This window comes from Nerophis lumbriciformis, linkage group LG14 (genome assembly GCF_033978685.3).
Source record: "Nerophis lumbriciformis linkage group LG14, RoL_Nlum_v2.1, whole genome shotgun sequence".
NCBI classification, from domain to species: Eukaryota; Metazoa; Chordata; class Actinopteri; order Syngnathiformes; family Syngnathidae; genus Nerophis; species Nerophis lumbriciformis.
In genome coordinates this window covers 15,858,824-15,881,323 of record NC_084561.2, presented here as the reverse complement: position 1 = coordinate 15,881,323, position 22,500 = coordinate 15,858,824, and the positions used below count along the sequence as shown (strand labels likewise).

The following is a 22,500-nucleotide window of genomic DNA, read 5'->3' as shown; positions in this document are numbered from 1 at the left end:
ATGTTCGTTCCTCGTCTTTGTAGGTTTCGTCAGTTCATGCTCAAAGATTTGATAGACAGCCCCGGTATGATCGACTATAGCTGTCCTATCCAGTCTTCATTCAGGTTGTCAAAGAAGATGTTTTGCTAAAACTAGATTTTTGAGATTGTCTTAAAAGACTAGATAGGAAAGCTCTAGTCTTGTCGCTTTAGTCAGACTAGAGACTGGGCTGTTGGAGTTTCCTTAGAAGACATTTCGCTCATCGTGATCGACTGGAGCTGTCCTTTCCATTCTTAATTTAGTTTGTCGCAGAAGTCATGCCGCCTCTCATCTAAGCAGGCTTCATCAATTCATGCTTAAAGACTAGATAGGACTGCTCTAGTCTTGTCGCTCTAGTCAGACTCGAGACTGGGCTGTTGAGGTTTTCTTAGAAGATGTTTCGCTCCTCGTGTGAGCAGGCTTCATCGGGATCGAGTTGAGCTGTCCTTTCTAGTCTTAATTTAATTTGTCACAGAAGACATTTCGCCTTTCATCCAAGCAGGCTTCACCAATTCATGCTTAAAGACTAGATAGGAGAGCGTTAGTCGGTCGGACTAGAGACGGTACTGTTGAGCTTTTCTTCGATGTTCGTTCCTCGTCTGTGTAGGTTTCGCCAGTTCATGCCCGAAGACCTGATAGACAGCCCCGGTATGATCGACTATAGCTGTCCTATCCAGTCTTCATTCAGGTTGTCAAAGAAGATGTTTCGCCTCCCGTCTGAGCTGGCTTTATCAGCTCATGCTCAAGGACTAGATAGACAGCTCTACTTGGTCAGACGAGTTAGACTAAAACTGGATTTTTGAGGTTGTCTTAAAAGACTAGATAGGACAGCTCTAGTCTTGTCGCTCTAGTCAGACTAGAGACTGGGCTGTTGGAGTTTTCTTTGTTGGAGAAGACGTTTCGCTCATCGTGATCGACTGGAGCTGTCCTTTCCAGTTTTAATTTAGTTTGCCACAGAAGACATTTCACCTGTCATCCAAGCAGGCTTCATCAGTTCATGCTTAAAGACTAGATAGGACAAAAAGTGCAGTTCCCCTTTAAAGTCTTTGCATCTTACCGTTTCGTTATTTTATCCGTTGAGTGGATAATTTACAATGAAAAACGTATTGTGCGTCGACGCTGCATCAGTCTGCCGCCATCTGCTGCCAGCGACAACAGGAGCAGTTGATTGCTTGCACTTGTTGGAGTAGCTGCAGTCAATCCAGAGGGCGCTTAAAGTCAGCTGACACGTCGTCTTTAAACAGTGTCATGTGTGACGTGGGTTACACTTGAATTGCTATGGCGACATCCAGTGGACACATTTGGAACAGCAGTTTCTTTCTTTAAAAAAAGCTCATTTTTATACTTAAACTCATCTTGCAGGCTGTATGCATACTTGCCAACCTTGAGACCTCCGAATTCGGGAGATGTCCTGGATGAACTGAAATAATTGTTTCCAATCATTTTGGAACTTGCAAGCGTCCTTCTTCTTCTTACTCGTCGTCGCCATGTCTCTTTTTCGTTCTTCTGCTTCGTCTGTGTTATGTTTTTGGACATTACAACTTGCCGTAGTTTTGAAGCAATGCATGATGGGAATCCGGATGTTGTGTGTCAGTGTAGTAACGTGTCCTGGCTGGAATAAACACACGCTGAGAAATAGCTCCGTGCTTGCCTACTTTATGGGTTATAGATAAACCTATGGATAATGGAGACATATAATAGTCTCCTTTTCAGGTGAGAGAGGACGCTAAAGGCAGTGCCATTAAGGCACGCCCCCAATATTGTTGTCAGGGTAGAAATCGGGATAAATTCGGGAGAATAGTTGCCCTGGGAGATTTTCGGGAAGGGCACTAAAATTCGGGAGATCTCCCGGGAAAATCAGGAGGGTTGGCAATAAGGGTGTAACGGTACATGTATTTGTATTGAACCGTTTCGGTACGGGGGTTTCGGTTCGGTTCGGAGGTGTACCGAACAAGTTTCCACATGAACATATTAAGTAGCGTAACGCACGTTTTCACCGGACATGTCCTTTTTTTTGCGGGGCTGTCCGGGCGGAGTTTCTTAAATGCCTCAAATGTCCGGCATTTTGAGTTAGGGTTGCGTGTATTTTCAATGTACATTCAGGGTTAAGAAGGGGTTAAAAACATAACAAATTGTGCGCGCAGCAGGATTCGTGAGGGAGGGGCAGAGACAGAGAGAGCAAGAGAGTTATGATAAACGCGCATGCGTCGCCAGGCTCTGCTTTTTATCCATAGATTTATCAGATTTTTTATTATCTATAGCAGGGGTGTCAAAAGTGTGCCCCGGAGGCCATTTGCGGCCCACTGCTTATGTTTTAAAGGCCCACGGCACATTCTAAAAATACTATTAAAATAAACAAAAACATAACAAAAGTGAAATAAAAAAGCTTAAAGGTTAAATGTAATTTAGAAAAAGTTGCAATGTTGACTAATAAAACAAAGCTGTTTTTTTTTTATTTATTTCAAACTGTCATTGCTCAAAACATAATATTGAATCAAAATCAAAGTTATTATGAATTATTGACCTATCCAAGGTTCCGATTACTTCACATCAAATATTCCACTAAGAAAAATAATTTTGGTGGAAGATTTTTCAAATTTGATAAATAAATAACCAAAAAATTTATATTTTGTTGTTTTCTTACTGTACCGAAAATGAACCGAACCGTGACCTCTAGGGATGTCCCGATCCGATATTTGGATCGGATCAACCGCCGATATTTGCCAAAAAATGCGTATCGGCAAGGCATGGGAAAATGCCGATCCAGATCCAGTTTAAAAAAAAAACTCCGGTCCGGGTTTTCTAACGCACCGATTTAAATAATACATTCCACTTTTCTGCTGCTCCCTAATTTCCGTTCCGCATTTTCCAGCACACCTTCAACACATCCACAGGTCTGTGAATTCTCACGCAGTTGCTTTTAGCTGCTGGCATTACACGACAGGCTCTTCTCACTCTTTTCTGTGTCTCCCTCTCACAGACAGCAAGCGCACCTTCTTACACATGTCACATACTGTCACGTCACACGTCACATACGTATACGTCCTCCCCGAGCAGAGAGGTAGCAGCATGGCTAACGTTAGCTGTGATGCTAGCGCAGCCGTGTGACCAATGTTCCCTCTAAGGTGCGCGCCTGTGCGCATAGCAATTATATGCCACACACAAAATCAAATAAAAAAATAAGCGCATAACAATTTTCGACACACGGACACGACAGAGAAAACAGTTTTCGTCATCATTGTTCAAATATTGTAACGTCTGTCGAGATGCTTATCTCCATTCGGTGCCACACGTCCACACCATCAAAATGCCGAGGCAAAAATTTCCACATCAACACCGTATGAAAAAATTTGTGATTTTTTTTTTAGTTGTGATTTCCTTCTCTGCATGAAAGTTTAAAAGTAGCATATATTAATGCAGTATGAAGAAGAATGTTTTAGTGTAGACATGCAAGCCTTGAAAGAAAATTTTGAAAATCAAGACTACATTTCCTGCAAATGGGTGCATTTCTACCCTATATTTTAACTTTAGATTTATTCTCATATCAAACTCTTTTGGCTGTCTTTTTGACACTTACATCCGGCGCCCCCCTCCACACCCCGGATTATAAATAATGTAAATAATTCAATGTGATTATCTTGTGTGATGACTGTATTATGATGATAGTATATATCTGATCGTATGTATCTGTATCATGAATCAATTTAAGTGGACCCTGACTTAAACAAGTTGAAAAACTTATTCGGGTGTTACCATTTAGTGGTCAATTGTACGGAATATGTACTTCACTGTGCAACCTACTAATAAAAGTCTCAATCAATCAATCAAAACACATAGAATCATCATACTGCTGTGATTATATGCATCAAGTGTTCATTCAAGGCTAAGGCAAAATATCGAGATATATATCGTGTATCGCAATATGGCCTTAAAATATCGCAATATTAAAAAAAGGCCATATCGCCCAGCCCTAGTTCAATGATGCCATTTCTGTTTGTCATGTATAATTTTGTCTATTTTGTGTTTATCCTTGAATAAACAGGTCAGTTTCTTGTTACCAACCATTGTGTATTATTCAAACTCCCCTAATTCAGCTGGCTAGTTGTTATCAAGAGTACTAAAACCCTTTTCAACATGATTCTGACAACTAAGTAGGCTAAATAACTTTAATACATGCTCGGATAGGCCAGTATCGGTCAGTATCGGTATCGGATAGGAAGTGCAAAAACAATATCGGTATCGGATCAGAAGTGCAAAAACCTGGATCGGGACATCCCTAGTGACCTCTAAACCGAGGTACGTACCGAACTGAAACTTTTGTGTACCGTTACACCTCTAGTTGGCAAGTATGGCCGTATGTTTGACACCCCTGATCCAAACAGTCCACTCGCCATCAAGTCGATGTCTAAAGACTACAAAGGAGAATATTATTTTCAATAAACAAGTCCACTGCATCCTCCTGAGTTACCTTCAGCTAAGGCTTGTGGGGAAACACCTGACAGCTTCTATTGTGTCATCCATCTTCCTTTTGCTTTGCTGATCCATAGTCGCCCCATTTAAACGCCCGTGTTCGCCCTCGTCTGGCAGCTCATTTTGACAGAAGACATTTTGAGAGACCTTGCAGACTGGAACTTGAAACACATTTGGCTCCGTGAGGCAGCCAAGGCGAGGGGTGTGTACAGAAGTTTCATTGACACACTCCTCACATACTTTCTCCCTTTTTTTGGAGGGCTTTATGGTCATCAAAAGATCCACATTTCAAACCACAGTTTCTCTCATCTTGGGACACACACACACACACACACACAGCCCGCAGTGGAGCGTGTTAGAGGGTTCTGGGAGTTCTGTCTGAAAATGGTCTCGACCCCCAAAACGAGGGAGTTGAATTGACTCGCCTCGTCTTCGTGCTGCTTAGTAGTCAAAGCCTGTTTCGAGGGGGGACGTCTCTGTAATGGCGAGGTTAGAATAATGACCACTTGCTTAGTCCACTTGATTGTGCATTTGCACGTAACGCCGACTAATACGCGCTGAGAGGTTTCTCCCCGCACGCCACGAGCCTTCCGCAATCCCGTCGTCGTCGTCGTCGAGCAGAATTGGGCAACGTTGTTATCTCCGCACCTGGGGGAATTCAATTTAAATGGACATTTTAGCCCAATTAAGTGGGCCGGTGAGCATTTGTGAACATCGCCATCAGCTAAAAGCGGCCGTTGTTAAAATGAGCACGCTCTCGGCGCTCTTGTCCGCGGCCTCCTTTCATTCAGCGGAGCATACGCCGTATCGGCAATTGGGACGCGGTGACCCGTGGTGCTGCAGAACAAAAAAATGATTTCTGATTAGTCTTCCCATAAGCAAAGCTTCATTAATGCATTTGGAAGTGTGTGTGTGTGTGTGTGTGTGTGTTTATGTATCTCTTTGGTCATGTGACAGCCTCACATTGACAGTGCGGAACTCCTCAGGGCGCAGAGTGGCTCGTTTTTTGTCATTATCTTCCTTGGTTCCCGGGCTTTAATTGGCAAATGGGGCCCAAGTAATGAAGCAGCACAACTCAGAGGATATCTACTGTCTGTGTCCAATCAAGCTGCCTTTTGCTCAGAGCGCTAATTTTTTCTTCCGTTTCACCCTCCATCTCCTCCCTGTTTCCATATTTTTAATCTCCTCCATCCTCTTGCTCTCTTTATCTCTACATGCATCTCTAGTAGCGCAGTACGGCCGGCGTAGTCATAATAATAACGTTAAATCGCCCAATGACCAAACATGGATTTTATTTTGGTTTTTGTTTCAGTTATGGTGCAACAAAATACAAGACTGGCACGTTACCTTAAAGGCCTACTGAAACCCACTACTACCGACCACACACAGTCTGATAGTTTATATATCAATGATGAAATCTTAACATTGCAACACATGCCAATACGGCCAGGTTAGCTTACTAAAGTGCAATTTTAAGTTTCGCGCGAAATATCCTGCTGAAAACGTCTCGGTATGATGACGCCTGCGCGTGACGTCACGGATTGTTGAGGACATTTTGGGACAGCATGGTGGCCAGCTATTAAGTCGTCTGTTTTCATCGCAAAATTCCACAGTATTCTGGACATCTGTGTTGGTGAATCTTTTGCAATTTGTTCAATGAACAATGGAGACAGCAAAGAAGAAAGCTGTAGGTGGGAAGCGGTGTATTGCGGCAGGTGTTGTGCCGGATAACGCACCCCCGCCGTAGAATGCACCCCCTGACTACTGTGCCGGATAACACAGCCGGTTTCATTGTTTACATTCCCGGAAGATGACAGTCAAGCTTTACCATTGGCCTGTTGAGAACTGGGATAACAGAGACTCTTACCAGGAGGACTTTGAGTTGGATGCACAGACGCGGTACCGTGAGTACGCATGCAGCTGCGGCTTCCAAACATTTGATCGCTTGCCCGTACATGCGTGCCGCTATGTGCATGTCACATACGTAACTTTGGGGAAATATATGTGCTGTATGAACTTTGAGGAGGTGAACAGTACTTTGGGCTGTGGGATTGAGTGTGTTGTGCAGGTGTTTGAGTTGTATTGGCAGGTTATATGGACGGGAGGGAGGAGGTGTTTGTTATGCGGGATTAATTTGTTGCATATTAAATATAAGCCTGGTTGTGTTGTGGCTAATAGAGTATATATATGTCTTGTGTTTATTTACTGTTTTAATCATTCCCAGCTGAATATCAGGTCCCACCCGCCTCTCACAGCATATTCCCTATCTGAATCGCTCCCACTGCCCTCTAGTCCTTCACTCTCACTTTCCTCATCCACAAATCTTTCATCCTCGCTCAAGTTAATGGGGAAATTGTCGCTTTCTCGGTCCGAATCGCTCTAGCTGCTGGTGGCCATGATTGTAAACAATGTGCAGATGTGAGGCAAGGCTTTTTTATCAGCGACCAAAAGTTGCGAACTTTATCGTCGATGTTCTCTACTAAATCCTTTCAGCAAAAATATGGCAATATCGCGAAATGATCAAGTATGACACATAGAATGGACCTGCGATCCCCGTTTAAATAAGAAAATCACATTTCAGTAGGCCTTTAATGGCAAAGACTACTTCCTGCATACTTAGTCTACACACTATTGGGGCGGTAGGCTCGGTTGGTAGAGTGGCCAGGTTCGATCTTCGCTTCCGCCATCCTAATCACTGCCGTTGTGTCTTTGGGCAAGACACGTTACCCACCTGCTCCCAGTGCCACCCACACTGGTTTAAATGTAACTTAGATATTGGGTTTCACTATGTAAAAACGCTTTGAGTCACTAGAGAAAAAGCGCTATATAAATATAATTCACTTCACTTCATTATGTAATATACAATGCAGCTGAAAGTAGTGAAGTATCCACAGTGCTTGACTTTTTCCACATTTTGTTATATTACAGCGATATTATCGGCCGATAAATGCTTTAAAATGTAATATCGAAAATTATCGGTATCGTTTTTTTATCGGTATCGTTTTAAAAATATATATATTTATTTTTTTATTTTTTATTAAATCAACATAAAAAACACAAGATACACTTACAATTAGTGCACCAACCCAAAAAACCTCCCTCCCCCATTCACACTCATTCACACAAAAGGGTTGTTTCTTTCTGTTATTAATATTCTGGTTCCTACATTATATATCAATATATATCAATACAGTCTGCAAGGGATACAGTCCGTAAGCACACATGATTGTGCGTGCTGCTGGTCCACTAATAGTACTAACCTTTAACAGTTCATTTTACTCAATTTCATTAATTACTAGTTTCTACGTAACTGTTTTTGTATTGTTTTACTTTCTTTTTTATTTAAGAAAATGTTTTTAATTTATTTATCTTATTTTATTTTATTAATTTTAAAAAAAGGACCTTATCTTCACCATACCTGGTTGTCCAAATTAGGCATAATAATGTGTTAATTCCACGACTGAAATGTAGCGTTCTCCTGGCAACCTCCAAACCCAGACTGGTCGATCAGATTGCCAGATGGAAAAGTGTGATTCACCAGTCCAGAGAAGGCGTCTCCACTGCTCTAGAGTCTAGTGGCGACGTGCTTTACACCACTGCATCCCACATTTTGCATTGGACTTGGTGATGTATGTCTTAGATGCAGCTGCACGGCCATGGAAACCCATTCCATGAAGCTCTCTGCGTACTGTACGTGGGCTAATTGGAAGGTCACATGAAGTTTGGAGCTCTGTAGCAACTGACTGTGCAGAAAGTCTTTGCACTATGCGCTTCAGCATCCGCTGACCCCTCTCTGTCAGTTTATGTGGCCTACCACTTGGTGGCTGACTTGCTGTTGTTCCCAAACTCTTCACTTTTCTTATAATAAAGTTGACTCTGGGAATATTTAGGAGCGAGGAAATTTCACAATTGGATTTGTTGCACAGGTGGCATCCTATGACAGTTCCACGCTGGAAATCACTGAGAGCGGCCCATTCTTTCACAAATGTTTGTAGAAACAGTCTCAATGCCTAAGTGCTTGATTTTATACACCGGGCCAAGTGATTAGGACACCTGATTCTCATCATTTGGATGGCTGGCCAAATACTTTTGGCAATATAGTGTAAGTATTCACAGCATTTGCTCAATACTTGACGATACACTCGTTGATACACCTTTGGCAGCAGTGACAGCCTTTTTGAATACGATGCCACAAGCTTGGCATACCTACCTTTTGAAAGGTTCGCCCATTCCCGTTTTGCAGCACCTCTCACGCTCCATCAGGTTGGATGAGAAGCGTTGGTTTTCATCCAGGATGTCTCTGTACATTGCTGCATTCATCTTTTCCCTCTAATAGTCTCCCAGTTCCTGCCGCCTAAAAGCAACCCCACAGCATGATGCTGCCACCCCCATGCTTCACTGTAGAGATGGTATTGGCCTGGTGTTGAGCGGTGCCTCCAAACATGATGCCTGGCCTTCACGCCAAATAGTTCAATATTTGTCTTATCAGACCAGATAATTTAGTTTCGCATGGTCTGAGATTATTTCAGGTGCATTTTGGCAAACTTTTTACTAAGAAATGGCTTCCGTCTGGCCACGACATCATCATACAGGCCGGATTGGTGGATTGCTGCAGAGATGGTTGTCCTTCTAGAACAGACCTGGGCAAATTAAGGCCTTTTCAATCTGGCCCACCGGACATTCCCTAATAATTTTTTTTAGATCTTTAAGATGGAAAGTGTAGCTGCCATTGTGATGTGCAGTGATGTTTTCTAATGACCGTAAGTCTTCAACTATACTAAGTCTTTCAATGCTTGGAATCTGCACTTTTGCATGATGTACTAGTTACTATGGTAATCTAATTAGTTACTATGGTAATCTACGTCACAGCAGCTCAGACGAGGCACCAAGCAGTGTGGATGGGGAGCGTTTTCATAGAGCGTTTCTAGAGCGGCCAGCCTGAAAAATGGCTGTCAGGGACAGACGCAGAAGGGTTTTTTTCAACAAAGTTCTAAAGCTTAGTGTTGTATCAAATATATCAGATTGTATAGTTGTTGTTTTTTTACCCCTCGCATATTTCACTGTTTGTTGCATTTTCCTTGTGTTTCGCTTGATTGTGAATAATGTCGATTGAGAGGGGGTGTGACGTTCATATGTTGTCAATATTCAGTGTTTTATCGTTCATAGTTAATATTGTAAATCCCACATTCTTTATTTTCATGTACATTCTAGGTGTCTCAGTCAGAAAAAAAAGTTTTTTTCCAGGTGGTCTGTCATAAGGTTTTTAGCATTCAATCAGACATTATTGTGAGGTTTTGTATTAGTGTTCCTAAAAATCAGATATACCCGCCCCCAGACATATTTTTTTCTCTAAATTTGGCCCCGCGAGTCAAAATAATTGCCCAGGTCTGTCATGTCTGTGTAATCATGTTTTGTTTTGTTTACTTATTGGACTCTTTAGTTTCTGGCTTTTCACTCCCTTGTCTTGTTTCCATGGTTACCCATTAGTTTCACCTGTTCCACGTTTGGACTCATTGTGCACTCTTGTTTGTCACCATAGCAACCCATTAGTTTTCACCTGCCCTCACGACTCACGCACCTGTCTTTAATCATGTCACTATTATTTAAACCCATTGTTGCCAGGAAGTCTCCCTGGCGACATCATACCCCTGACTTTCTGCTTCTCACTCTGTTTACTTCTGCGCACTTCATGTCAGGTCAAGTAAGTTTTTTCTATTCATGCCACAGTTAGCGACTTTTGTTCATGTCCATAGTTTTTTGCCCACGTGCAAGTCTTTTTGTTTCGTTAGTCAAGTTTGTACTTCCGCCTTGAGCGCGCTTTTTGTTCCTTTGTTAGTGTAAAATAAATAATGTCTTCACCTTCACGCCATGTCGGGTCCAAATGTTCATTTGCACCACGGGAGAACAAACCTAGCCATAGTCCAAGTCTTGACAAGGCCTGTTCTAGAAGGTTCTCCTCTCTCTACAGAGTGACCATCGGGTTCTTGTTCTTCTGCGATTGCTGCCAAATGTGCATCAACAAAGTATTGCGCAAAGGCTGTGAATACTTATTTACATGTAATTTTTTTAGTTTGAATACATTTGCAATTAAAAAAAAAAAACTTTCCACATTGTCATAATGAGATGTTGTCTGTAGAAATTTGAGGAAAACAGTGAATTTATTCCATTTTGGAATAAGGCTGTAACATAACAAAATATGGAAAAAAATAAAGCAATGTATTTCTTACTTTTCAGTCAATGTTACATCCGCCCCCGTAACTCTCTGACTTTCATATTTTTTTAAACTCATATATTTAAAAAAAAAAAAATGGCAGACGGCATCACACAGGCATCACACATTTCAACATTTTACAAGCGCCGTCAAATCATTGGCATGAATTAGTATCCTACTCATTTCCTGAGATTACAGCAACGAGCACCCTCGTCCTTGCTAGCATCAACACGTCAACAAATCCGTGCATAAATCTAAGCAGACTTTACTTCACCTCCTTCTCACTGTAGTAAATAATGCTTGGAGATAGTGAATCTCTGTGACAAACTTGACATCTGTAGTCAACTCAAATTAATCTGCATGTCTTCCATTCAGTGGTTTTTAGGTAGACCCACCAAACTACGGCCATGTCCACACAAATACTGATATTTTACAAATATTTTTTTTTGTTCTTGAAAACTGAGTTTATAAAAAAAGAGATTTTCAAAAACTACAGCTTTGGTTATGGAGTGTAGATGGGTAAAACTTTTTTGAATTTGTTTCTTAAGAAACGGGCAATCGAGATGGGATTTATGGTTCTTTGAATGGAGTTGGAGCTTGAGGAACCGTTCTTTTCAAAGAACGATTCAAAGTAAATGTCTCATTGTTGTATTTGTTTAACCTCTTAAGGCCCAAGCTGTTTGTTTACATGATTTTTTTTATTTCTCTTTGCTATTTTGCACCCTAATTGGAATAAAAACTAAAAATCATCTTTTTATATGATGTACTTAAGTCCATGAGTACACAAACGTGTACTTCATGTTTGACATGAAAATTTTTATTTTTACCCTTTTTTTTTCCAAATTCCATTGTATGTTATACTCTTCTGACACCACCAGATGGCAGTATAAATGTCTATATGTCGGCATAAGACCTCAATTCAGTAGTGTACACAATTTTGGAAATAAGAGCTAAAAGGCGCTGTCCACGCATGTGGCCATTAAGGCCTTTAGAGGTTAAGGAAACAATTTTGGGTAGCAGTTATAGGATAGGATAGGATTTGATAAGATAGGATAACACTTTATTGTCACTGCTCTTAAAAAGTACATTGACATTACATGGGCGGCTCCCTGTAAAAGGTGGGAAAAGGAGGACGTGGTCGATCCCAGACTAGGCTTCTATGAGGGGTGCTTAGTTTGGGGACAGGAAAAAAAATGATAGATAAGCACATATGCACATGTTACGACACAGAAACAACGAGACTTACCGCTTACGGCTAGAGACAAGCGAGAAATTGATGATAATATTTGAATCCGAATAATTCAAACCCATACAGTTGATACTGTATTGGTGGGAACGACTCTGAAGCATTGCTAATCATTTGATTGTGCTTGTGTTCATTGAAAACATTCCATAAACTATTTTAAAATTTCCCTCCCCTAAAAAACATAACACAAAAACATAGAAACAATAAATAAAAATGACATGCATCTATGTATAAAATAATGTAAATACAATGAGGATAAAAATGAGAACAAGATACAAACGTGAATTACACCTGAACTACAGTACTACAACATAACATTTACCCAGAAAAGTGACTCTAAATGCTGTTTTCCTTTGACTCCGACTCATTGTCACGTGCTTCTGCATTTTTTTTTTTTTTTATGAAAATGGCCTCGAACTTGTAGTCGGTTTTCATTGTCACTTAAAAGAGCCGTTTAAAAGACTCGACTCGTTGTCGAACGTCGAATCTCTGATGGGCAACAGTATCCTATGTATGTAACACCTATTTATAGGCGGGGGAATCTTCTGGCACCTCATGATTCGATTATACATTTGTTTTATGCATCTTTAATGTCATATTTTAATATAAATGTATCATTATGTTCAAGCAGGCAGCTCAAAGAGGTGTGTGGTATCTACACATTCAAATATATGGCTCACATTGTTGTCGTAATGTGTGGATAATCTTCCCTCTCCTAACTCATTAATTTACTTGCTAGTTCAACGTCTGTTGAAATGTACAAAGCACTTAATCTTTTGTTGTTTCCCTACTTCACATTCAAGCTAGTTGAGCGGTTAGCATGGCTTCACCTTTCCCGCTGCCTGTGTTTGTGGTCCGTCAAAACCGTCTGTATTTTGCGGACTTTAAGGCGCACTTAAAATCCTTTCATTTTCTCAAAACTCGACAGTGCACCTCATAACCCGGTGCGCCTAATGTACGGAATAATTTTGGTTGTGCTTACCGACCTCGAAGCTATTTTATTTGGTACATGGGGAAATGATAAGTGTGACCAGTAGATGGCAGTCACACATAAGAGATACGTGTAGACTGCAATATGATTCAAGTAAACACCACCACAATTGTATATGTTCCATTGAAAATATAGAACATTACACACGGTGCTCGAAAATCTATCAAAATGTTTTAGTACGACTTTGGTAAGCTATGAAGCCGCACCGCTTGATGTGCTTCAACATACGAGTATTATTATGGTCTGTGTATAAGGTAAAACATGTTATCTGGCGTTTTGTTTCGCAATATTATGCAAAACCAACTTTACTTACCTTCTGGTTCCTGTTGATGTGTATTTGGGCTCTGCATAAGTCCTAAAAATGTGCGCACGTCCGCCTTTGTAGTCCGTGTCGATAAGCTTCTTCTTTTTCTCTATCTTCTTGTTATGGGACATTCATCCTCCACTGTTGCCATTTCTTACATAAAGTAGTGTCTTACTTACATCTATCTGTAAACTCGCCATGAAAGCGCTAAAACATACCGGTGTAGTGAGTTTACATTATTCGCCCAAGGAACTTTAGTTATTAGAGAGTTCCGGTCGGACGTTTTTTTCATGGGACACATTTCTGGTGTTCTTGCACTAGAGAGCCACGGATGAGGAGATGATGCTCCGTTGTTGATTTAAGTAAAGTCTGAATGTCATTAAAACAGTTAGCTCCATCTTTTGACACTTCTTCAACCCCCGTCCTTGCACGCTACACCGCTACAACAAAGATGACGGAGAAAAGACGCTGCCGAAGGTGAGCTACGTGAATAAGACCGCCCACAAAACGGCGCATCCTGAAGCGACTGTCAGAAAGCGACTTGAAGATCATCTGTAAAACATAATCTATGCAACATTTTGACCAAAGAACCACCATTACATGTTATGTAGACCAGTGGGTCCCCAACCACCGGACCGATTGGTACCGGGCCGCAAAAGAAATTAAAAAAATATATATATATATTTTTTTATCAGTACAGATCAATACAGTCTGCAGGGATACATACAGTCCGCAAGCACACATGATTGTATTTCTTTATAAAAAAAATCCCCCCCCCCCCCCCCCCCCCCCCGGTCCATGGGACACATTTTCAAGCGTTGACCGGTCCGCAGCTACAAAAAGGTTGGGGACCACTGATGTAGACCACAAGGAAGTGTTTTTCATTTAGAAAAAAATCATAATAATATGACTCCTTTAATGCGGCCTATCATCCGCCTTTTGTATGAAAATAAACCTGACTAGACTCGCTCATCGGCAGTGCGCCTTATAATCAATCCGGTGCGCCCTATGGTCCGGAAAATACGGTACTTTATTTAGCAGAATTAAAAAAAAATGTTTTTGACGTCCATCCATCCATCCATCCATCTTCTTCCGCTTATCCGAGGTCGGGTCGCGGGGGCAGCAGCCTAAGCAGGGAAGCTCAGACTTCCCTCTCCCCAGCCACTTCGTCCAGCTCCTCCCGGGGGATCCCGAGGCGTTCCCAGGCCAGCCGGGAGACATAGTCGTCCCAACGTGTCCTGGGTCTTTCTCGTGGCCTCCTACCAGTCGGACGTGCCCTAAACACCTCCTTAGGGAGGCGCTCGGGTGGCATCCTGACCAGATGCCCAAACCACCTCATCTGGCTCCTCTTGATGTGGAGGAGCAGTGGCTTTACTTTGAGCTCCCCCCGGATGGCAGAACTTCTCACCCTGTCTCCAAGGGAGAGCCCCGCCACCCGGTTGAGGAAACTCATTTCGGCCGCTTGTACCCGTGATCTTGTCCTTTCGGTCATAACCCAAAGCTCATGACCATAGGTGAGGATGGGAACGTAGATCGACCGGTAAATTGAGAGCTTTGCTTTCCGGCTCAGCTCCTTCTTCACCACAACGGATCGATACAGCGTCCGCATTACTGAAGACGCCGCACCGATCCGCCTGTCGATCTCACGATCCACTCTTCCCTCACTCGTGAACAAGACTCCGAGGTACTTGAACTCCTCCACTTGGGGCAAGATCTCCTTCCCAACCCGGAGATGGCACTCCACCCTTTTCCGGGCGAGAACCATGGACTCGGACTTGGAGGTGCTGATTCTCATCCCAGTCGCTTCACACTCGGCTGCGAACCGATCCAGTGAGAGCTGAAGATCTTGGCCAGATGAAGCCATCAGGACCACATCATCTGCAAAAAGCAGAGACCTAATCCTGCAGCCACCAAACCAGATCCCCTCAACGCCTTGACTGCGCCTAGAAATTCTGTCCATAAAAGTTATGAACAGAATCGGTGACAAAGGGCAGCCTTGGCGGAGTCCAACCCTCACTGGAAACGTGTCCGACTTACTACCGGCAATGCGGACCAAGCTCTGGCACTGATCATACAGGGAGCGGACCGCCACAATCAGACAGTTCGATACCCCATACTCTCTGAGCACTCCCCACAGGACTTCCCGAGGGACACGGTCGAATGCCTTCTCCAAGTCCACAAAACACATGTAGACTGGTTGGTCAAACTCCCATGCACCCTCAAGGAGCCTGCCGAGAGTATAGAGCTGGTCCACAGTTCCACGACCAGGACGAAAACCACAGGAAGTGTTTTTCATTTAGAAAAAAATCATAATAATATGACTCCTTTAACGCGGCCTATAATCCGCCTTTTGTATGAAAATAAACCTGACTAGACTCGCTCATCGGCAGTGCGCCTTATAATCAATCCGGTGCGCCCTATGGTCCGGAAAATACGGTACTTTATTTAGCAGAATTAAAAAAAAATGTTTTTGACGTTTGTACATGAATTCAGAATCGTCCAAGTCCCGATTGCGATGCATCTAAAAATGTATAAGCTTTTTTATTTTGAACGTAGGGAGAAGCTTGTGTTATAAATCCACTCGTATGGATGGGAGATTGGTTTTAATTATCAGTGTTTGTGTGGACATCCATAGGAAAACATGTCAATCAAAATGTTTTCTAAGAATTTTTAGGAGTCATTTCCGTAGCTTTATTTCGGTAACACCTGATCTCTTATCTCTGGATGCCAGTAGGCTCTCCCGATTTTAAAAGTTGGTTAGATAATCCCAAGAAAGGCTGGAGAGTACTTCTCCTGTCGAGCAGATAAGACTCTGAACCGTCACCGTACTCCTCAGGCATTGACTCCCGTCAGCTATCGCTACAGAACTGTCAGCCAGAAAATGTGGATGTCTCATCACACTTTTTACTCTTGATGCTTCAACTACAGACTAAAAAAAAACATTTTTCGGTGTTGTTTCCACCAAAAAATATGAATTGTTTTTATTTTTCCCTTTCGCTGTCTCAATTCTATTTACTTCCATCGGCTCATCTAATTGGTGTTTATGAAGCTCATAGATAGTGAATTAATGTTGTTTTAGATAATATTAGACGATATTTTGTCTGTGTATATATTTATCCTCTGAGGAATTTGTGTTTTGCATAACAAGGCTATTTTATTTTAAAAGGTGCTGGTATTAAGGAGGATGTATAAGCTACGACAACAAAAAATTTAAAAATGTGCAAAAGCAGCCAACTTTAAAGTGTTAGACATAGGGATGGGTACCTAATTTGGCACTTTTACAGGCACCGACAGAAATCCGACAGCACTACTAATTATGTAAAATCGTACTATATTTTGCTATCTTTGTTGCACGTGATGTCTAAACATCGGCTCAAACATTTGGCAGGCAAACAAGCACTCATAGTGTAGTCACCCGGTAATGTTGCAATTTTTCATGCCTACAAAGCAAGCATGCTTAATAAGTATGGCCCCACTTTTCAAAATGCGCTGCCTCAATGCTATGCCAGATACATGCTACTGATTAGCACTCGTGATTTTACATGGCGATTTCAACACCTCCGAATTTGGTAATAAAAATTACAACTAAAATGCACCTGATATATACTTAAAGTATAAACACTTTGTAGGGCTCAACAAAGTACATGACACATTGAACTTGTTGGCAAAGACTACATCCTGGCTACAGCAACACACCATAACCTATACACTACTGCCATCTAATGTCTTGGAATTGCAACTACATGGAATGTCTACTACAAAATACTTGCAAAGGAGACTCCAAAGTGCAAAAACAAACAAACAGGATAACACTGCAGAGCTTAGTTTTAAATGCAAAATAGTTTTTTTTAGATTTCATTCAACAATTAACATTGACTGCGCAATTGAACACCCATAAAAGTATCGAAGATCAGCACCGTCATCGATTCCCAGGCACTGTATCAATTCAAATGTGAAAGGTACCCACACCTAATCATATCAGTCGGATTTTATTTCACTTTGAATGAATTGCCCACATTAAATTTGATAAAATCTCTGAACATATCAACTAAATTTAACTACTGGCAGATTAAACTTAATGGCATAGACTACTTCCTAAAGACAACTGAAATTAATGCATACTTGCAAATGAGAGTCAGAAGTGGTACAAAGAAACAAAAAACAAGATGTAACAGCTGGACAGCACAGTTATGATGACCTCAAATGTAAAAAAAAAATAATATATATATATATATATATATATATATATATATATATATATATATATATATATATATATATAAATGTGTGTGTGTGTGTACATATATATATATATATATATATATATATATATATATATATATATATATATATATATATATATATATATATATAGTCGAGGTTTCTGTGGGTTTATCTGTTATACAGTACTCAATACCGAGGTAGAGCGGAATATAAGTTAGGTCAGGAAAAAACACAGAGCAGGTTTCCCTGCTCTTCAGGGGTTTGTATTGATAATATCCCAAGGGAAACCTGCAAAACAGGCTTGTAGAGATGTAATAGCCTGTGTTTTTCCTGACCTATATATATATATATATATATATATATATATATATATATATATATATATATATATATATATATATATATATATATATATATATATATGTGTGTATATACTGTATATATATATATGTATGTATATATATGTATGTATATATGTATATATATATATATGTGTGTGTATATATATGTATATATGTATATATATGTGTATGTATATATGTATATATATATATATATATATATATATATATATGTGTATGTATATATATGTATATATGTGTATATATATATATATGTTTATATATATATATATATAAATACATACACATATATATGTATATGTAAATATATGCACATATATATATATATATATATATATATATATATATATATATATATATATGTATATATGTATGTTAGAAATATATGTAAATTGGTAAACCTTTTATTATTTAATTTGTTCCCACATGAACACACACATTGATACTGAAGAGTAGGCTACTAGATTCCTAGGTACTGGGAATTGGTACTTTCTCGGTTTAAATGTGAAAGGTACCCATCCCTAGTTACACACACTGTTTGTTTAGGTGTTGGTTTTCAAATCCAAAACATACGCAGTTTTACTCATATTATGTATATATATGCATAATATTCGGTCAATACTTTCAGAGTGCTTTTTTTTTATGGTAGTGAGTGAGAATGACTCTAATGTGGTTTGTGGTCGCACCTTGAGAAATGTTTCATTGTCTTCTATCATATTTGTCAGTTTTCCCTTCAACCCTTTCTGTTCCATTAATGTACAGGCTTTGTCAAACACTTCCCCCATGTGTGCTGTTCTTTCAGATTCCAGTCTAAACAGTCCTCAGAGTGCAGCAGATATTGAATATGAAAGTTAGTCTTTGAGCTTTAAGCATTTGCATACCAGCTTTTGTTCTTTTTGAAGCACTGCTTGTGTCCATTGACAAGTGATTTGCTTGCGTTGCGTTTTTTTTTTCCCCCCCACATGATGCAGCATAATCGGCACTAATGATTTTGTGTTGGTTTCTACGGACGCGCTCAGTCAGTCACAATATTCACTTGGCTGTCAGCTTGGCATTAAACCAAAGCGCATATGAAATCACCTCTGCTGATGAAGAGATGTTTAGATTGTTTCCCCCACTTCCTCCTCTTTCACCACCACTGCTCCATTTCCATTTGGAACGTGCCGGTCCTTTCTAGCGCTGGAAGATAAGCAACGGAACGAATTAAATAACGTCTTGACATTTGAGCGTCCTGATCATCTGAGAAAGAAAAAATGTTTTTTTTTTTTATAATTCCCCTTTTCTATATTTTCTCCACCTATGCTTTTGCAACAAGCCTATCTAAAATAATCATTACATAGCTCAGCTATGTAGATTTATCATTCTAATCTACATTTTAAAACGCTTCCATGTGGTCTAGACCACAAGTGGCAAACTCAAGGCCCGGGGGCCAAAACTGGCCCACCACATCATCTAATGCAGTCTTGCTTAATCATAGGGCCCGAGAGGGCCGCCAAAAAGTGTCGTTTTTTCAGCTGTGGTGTGTAAAGGCCACGGCGGTACTCAGTTGTAATACACTTTTTCACCACTTGTAGCAGTAATGACAACATCAAACAAACAGAAGAAGTCTGAAGACTAAATTGGTGAAGCTGTATTTTCATTTTCATTTGTTTATTTTAACACTACATAAATGGATGTAAACTTATTTTTCATCAGTTATTTATGAGTCCCTTCTAGTGTAGTCACGATACCAATATTTTGGTACCGGTACCAAAATTATTTTGATACTTTTAGGTACTTTTCTAAATAAAGGGGACCACAAAAAATTGCATTATTGGCTTTATTTTGACAAAAAAAAAAAAAAATTAAACATATGTTTCTTATTGCAAGTTGGTCCTTAAATAAAATAGTGAACATACTAGACCAGTGTTTTTCAACCACTGTGCCGCGGCACACTACCGTGAGATACAGTCTGGTGTGCCGTGGGAGATCATCTGGGTTCACTTATTTGGGTTAAAAATATTTTTTGCAAACCAGTAATTATAGTCTGCACATTATGTGTTGTTGTTGAGTGTCGGTGCTGTCTAGAGCTCGGCAGAGTAACCGTGTAATACTCTTCCATATCAGTAGGTGGCAGCCGGTAGCTAATTGCTTTGTAGATGTCGGGAACAGCGGGAGGCATCGTGCAGGTAAAAAGGTGTCTAATGCTTAAACCAAAAATAAACAAAAGGTGAGTGCCCCTAAGAAAAGGCATTGAAGCTTAGGGAAGGCTATGCAGAAGAAAACTAAAACTGAACTGGCAACAAAGTAAACAAAAACAGAATGCTGGACGACAGCAAAGACTTACTGTGGAGCTAAGACGGCGTCCACAAAGTACATCCGAACATGACATGACAATCAACAATGTCCCGACAAAGAAGGATAAAAACAACTGAAATATTCTTGATTGCTAAAACAAAGCAGGTATGGGGAATAGCGGTCAAGGAAGACATGAAACTGGTACAGGAAAATACCAGAAAAAGAGAAAAAGCCACCAAATTAGGAGCGCATGACAAGAACTAAAACACTACACATAGGAAAACAGCAAACAACTAAAAATAAGTCAGGGCGGGATGTGACAGTTGGTGAGAGTACACCTACTTTGAGACAAGAGCAACATTGATGCACACTTGGTTATGCTTTAAAGTCATACCCAACAATTGACTTTAAACTTTTTACTGTCAGCTGTGTTTCGTTTTTTAATGATTTCTGCTGGTGGTGTGCCTCCAAATTTTTCCAACGCAAAAAATGTGCCTTGGCTCAAAAAACGTTGAAAAACACTGTACTAGACAACTTGTCTTTTATTATTAAGTAAACAAACAAAGGCTCCTAATTTAGCTGCTGACATATGCAGTAACATATTGTGTCATTTTCCATTCTATTATTTTGTCAACATTATTAAAGACAAGTGGTAGAAAATGAATTATTAATCTACTTGTTCATTTACTGTTAATATCTGCTTACTTTCTCTTTTAACATTTTCTATCTACACTTCTGTTAAAATGTAATAACCACTTATTCTTCTGTTGTTTGATACTTTACATTAGTTTTGGATGATACCACAAATTTGGGTATCAATCCGATACGTTTCAGAGGTGGTATAGTACCAAAAATGATTCATTAGTATCGCGGTACAATCCTAATACCGGTATACCGTACAACCCTAGTCCCTTTTTAGGCAGTATATTTGTTTAGTACTTGTTTTTCTAATCAGCCTGAACTAAGCCTTAGAATTACATGTTCAATAAATAAATAATATTTGTGATTAATACATGTTTTCCTATCATTTGACAAGGTTGTAAACTATTTGTAGGTTAAATATACATTTTGAATGTGATTAACATCAAGAGTAAGATTACTACTAATTAGTATTGTAATAATGTTAATATTTTCGTGGGTCCTCTGTGTAGTGGAAAAATTGGGCCCGCAGGTTATCCTTACAGGTGGTCTACCACATCATCAAACGTAACCCGCCACGTCATTAAATGCGGTCCACCACGTCGTTTAAAGTGGCCCTCCAAATCACCTAAGAGAGTCCGCCACATCATTTCAATGTAGCCTGCGAAAGGCTTGAAATAATAAAGCACTTTTTGTCTAAATGTATTTTTTTCTTTCAATTTTGACGGAAAAAAGTACTTCTTACGTTCCACACTTTAATATTATTTGATAATACAACAAGAGGTTGTTTTTTTTGGTTATCCAATTTAAATATTTCAAAATCTGCCTTGATTTGTGATTTGAGAGCAAGGTTATCTATCAATCTGTTGGTCAAAAAAAATGATAATCCAAATAAGTTGCCAATGCAAATTGTGTAAAAAGGCTATTATACGCTTATGGCCCTCTGAGGGTGGCAATAATTGCGATGTGGCCCTCCATAAGAACGACTTTGACAACCCTGGTCCCGATTATATGTATTGGATATGCCTTGGTGTTAATTCTGAGTCATTTTTACTCCACAGTCACTTTAATAATCCGTTTTTTTGAGTCTGTCTGTGAACTGTTCGATTCTGGAGGCGTTTCCAGACTGCGAATGAAACCACACCCCACGCTTTCCAAAAGTATCATCATTTATCTTTTGAAAATGTACACTTTAAATCTGTATTAGACTTCGACTTAGACAAGCTTTAATGAACCACAAGGGAAATTGTTCCACACAGTAGCGCAGTTACAAAGGATGGAAAGGTTAATGCACACAATGGCACAAATAGAGGGCGAAAACAAAAAGTATAAAGTAGACAAAAATGTACCATAGTAGCAATATAACATACCGTATTTTTCGGACTATAAGTCGCAGTTTTTTTTCATAGTTTGGCCGGGGGTGCGACTTATACTCAGGAGCGACTTATGTGTGAAATTATTAACACATTACCGTAAAATATCAAATAATATTATTTATCTCATTCACGTAAGAGACTAGACGTATAAGATTTCATGGGATTTAGCGATTAGGAGTGACAGATTGTTTGGTAAACGTATAGCATGTTCTATATGTTATAGTTATTTGAATGACTCTTACCATAATATGTTACGTTAACATACCAGGCACGTTCTCAGTTGGTTATTTATGCCTCATATAACGTACACTTATTCAGTTCACTATTCTTTATTTATTTTAAATTGCCTTACAAATGTCTATTTTTGGTGTTGGGTTTTATC

The 22,500-nt window shown here is 39.9% G+C and overlaps 1 protein-coding gene across 1 annotated transcript in view; it reads left to right on the top strand.

The window, feature by feature from the left end:
- ptprsa (protein tyrosine phosphatase receptor type Sa) overlaps window positions 1–22,500 on the top strand; it is a 476,646-nt gene that overhangs the window by 347,998 nt on the left and 106,148 nt on the right. Inside the window, exon 23 of the mRNA XM_072914629.1 lies at window positions 18,629–18,676. Coding sequence (XP_072770730.1) covers window positions 18,629–18,676 — 48 coding nt within the window. The remainder of the gene's footprint in view (window positions 1–18,628; window positions 18,677–22,500) is intronic.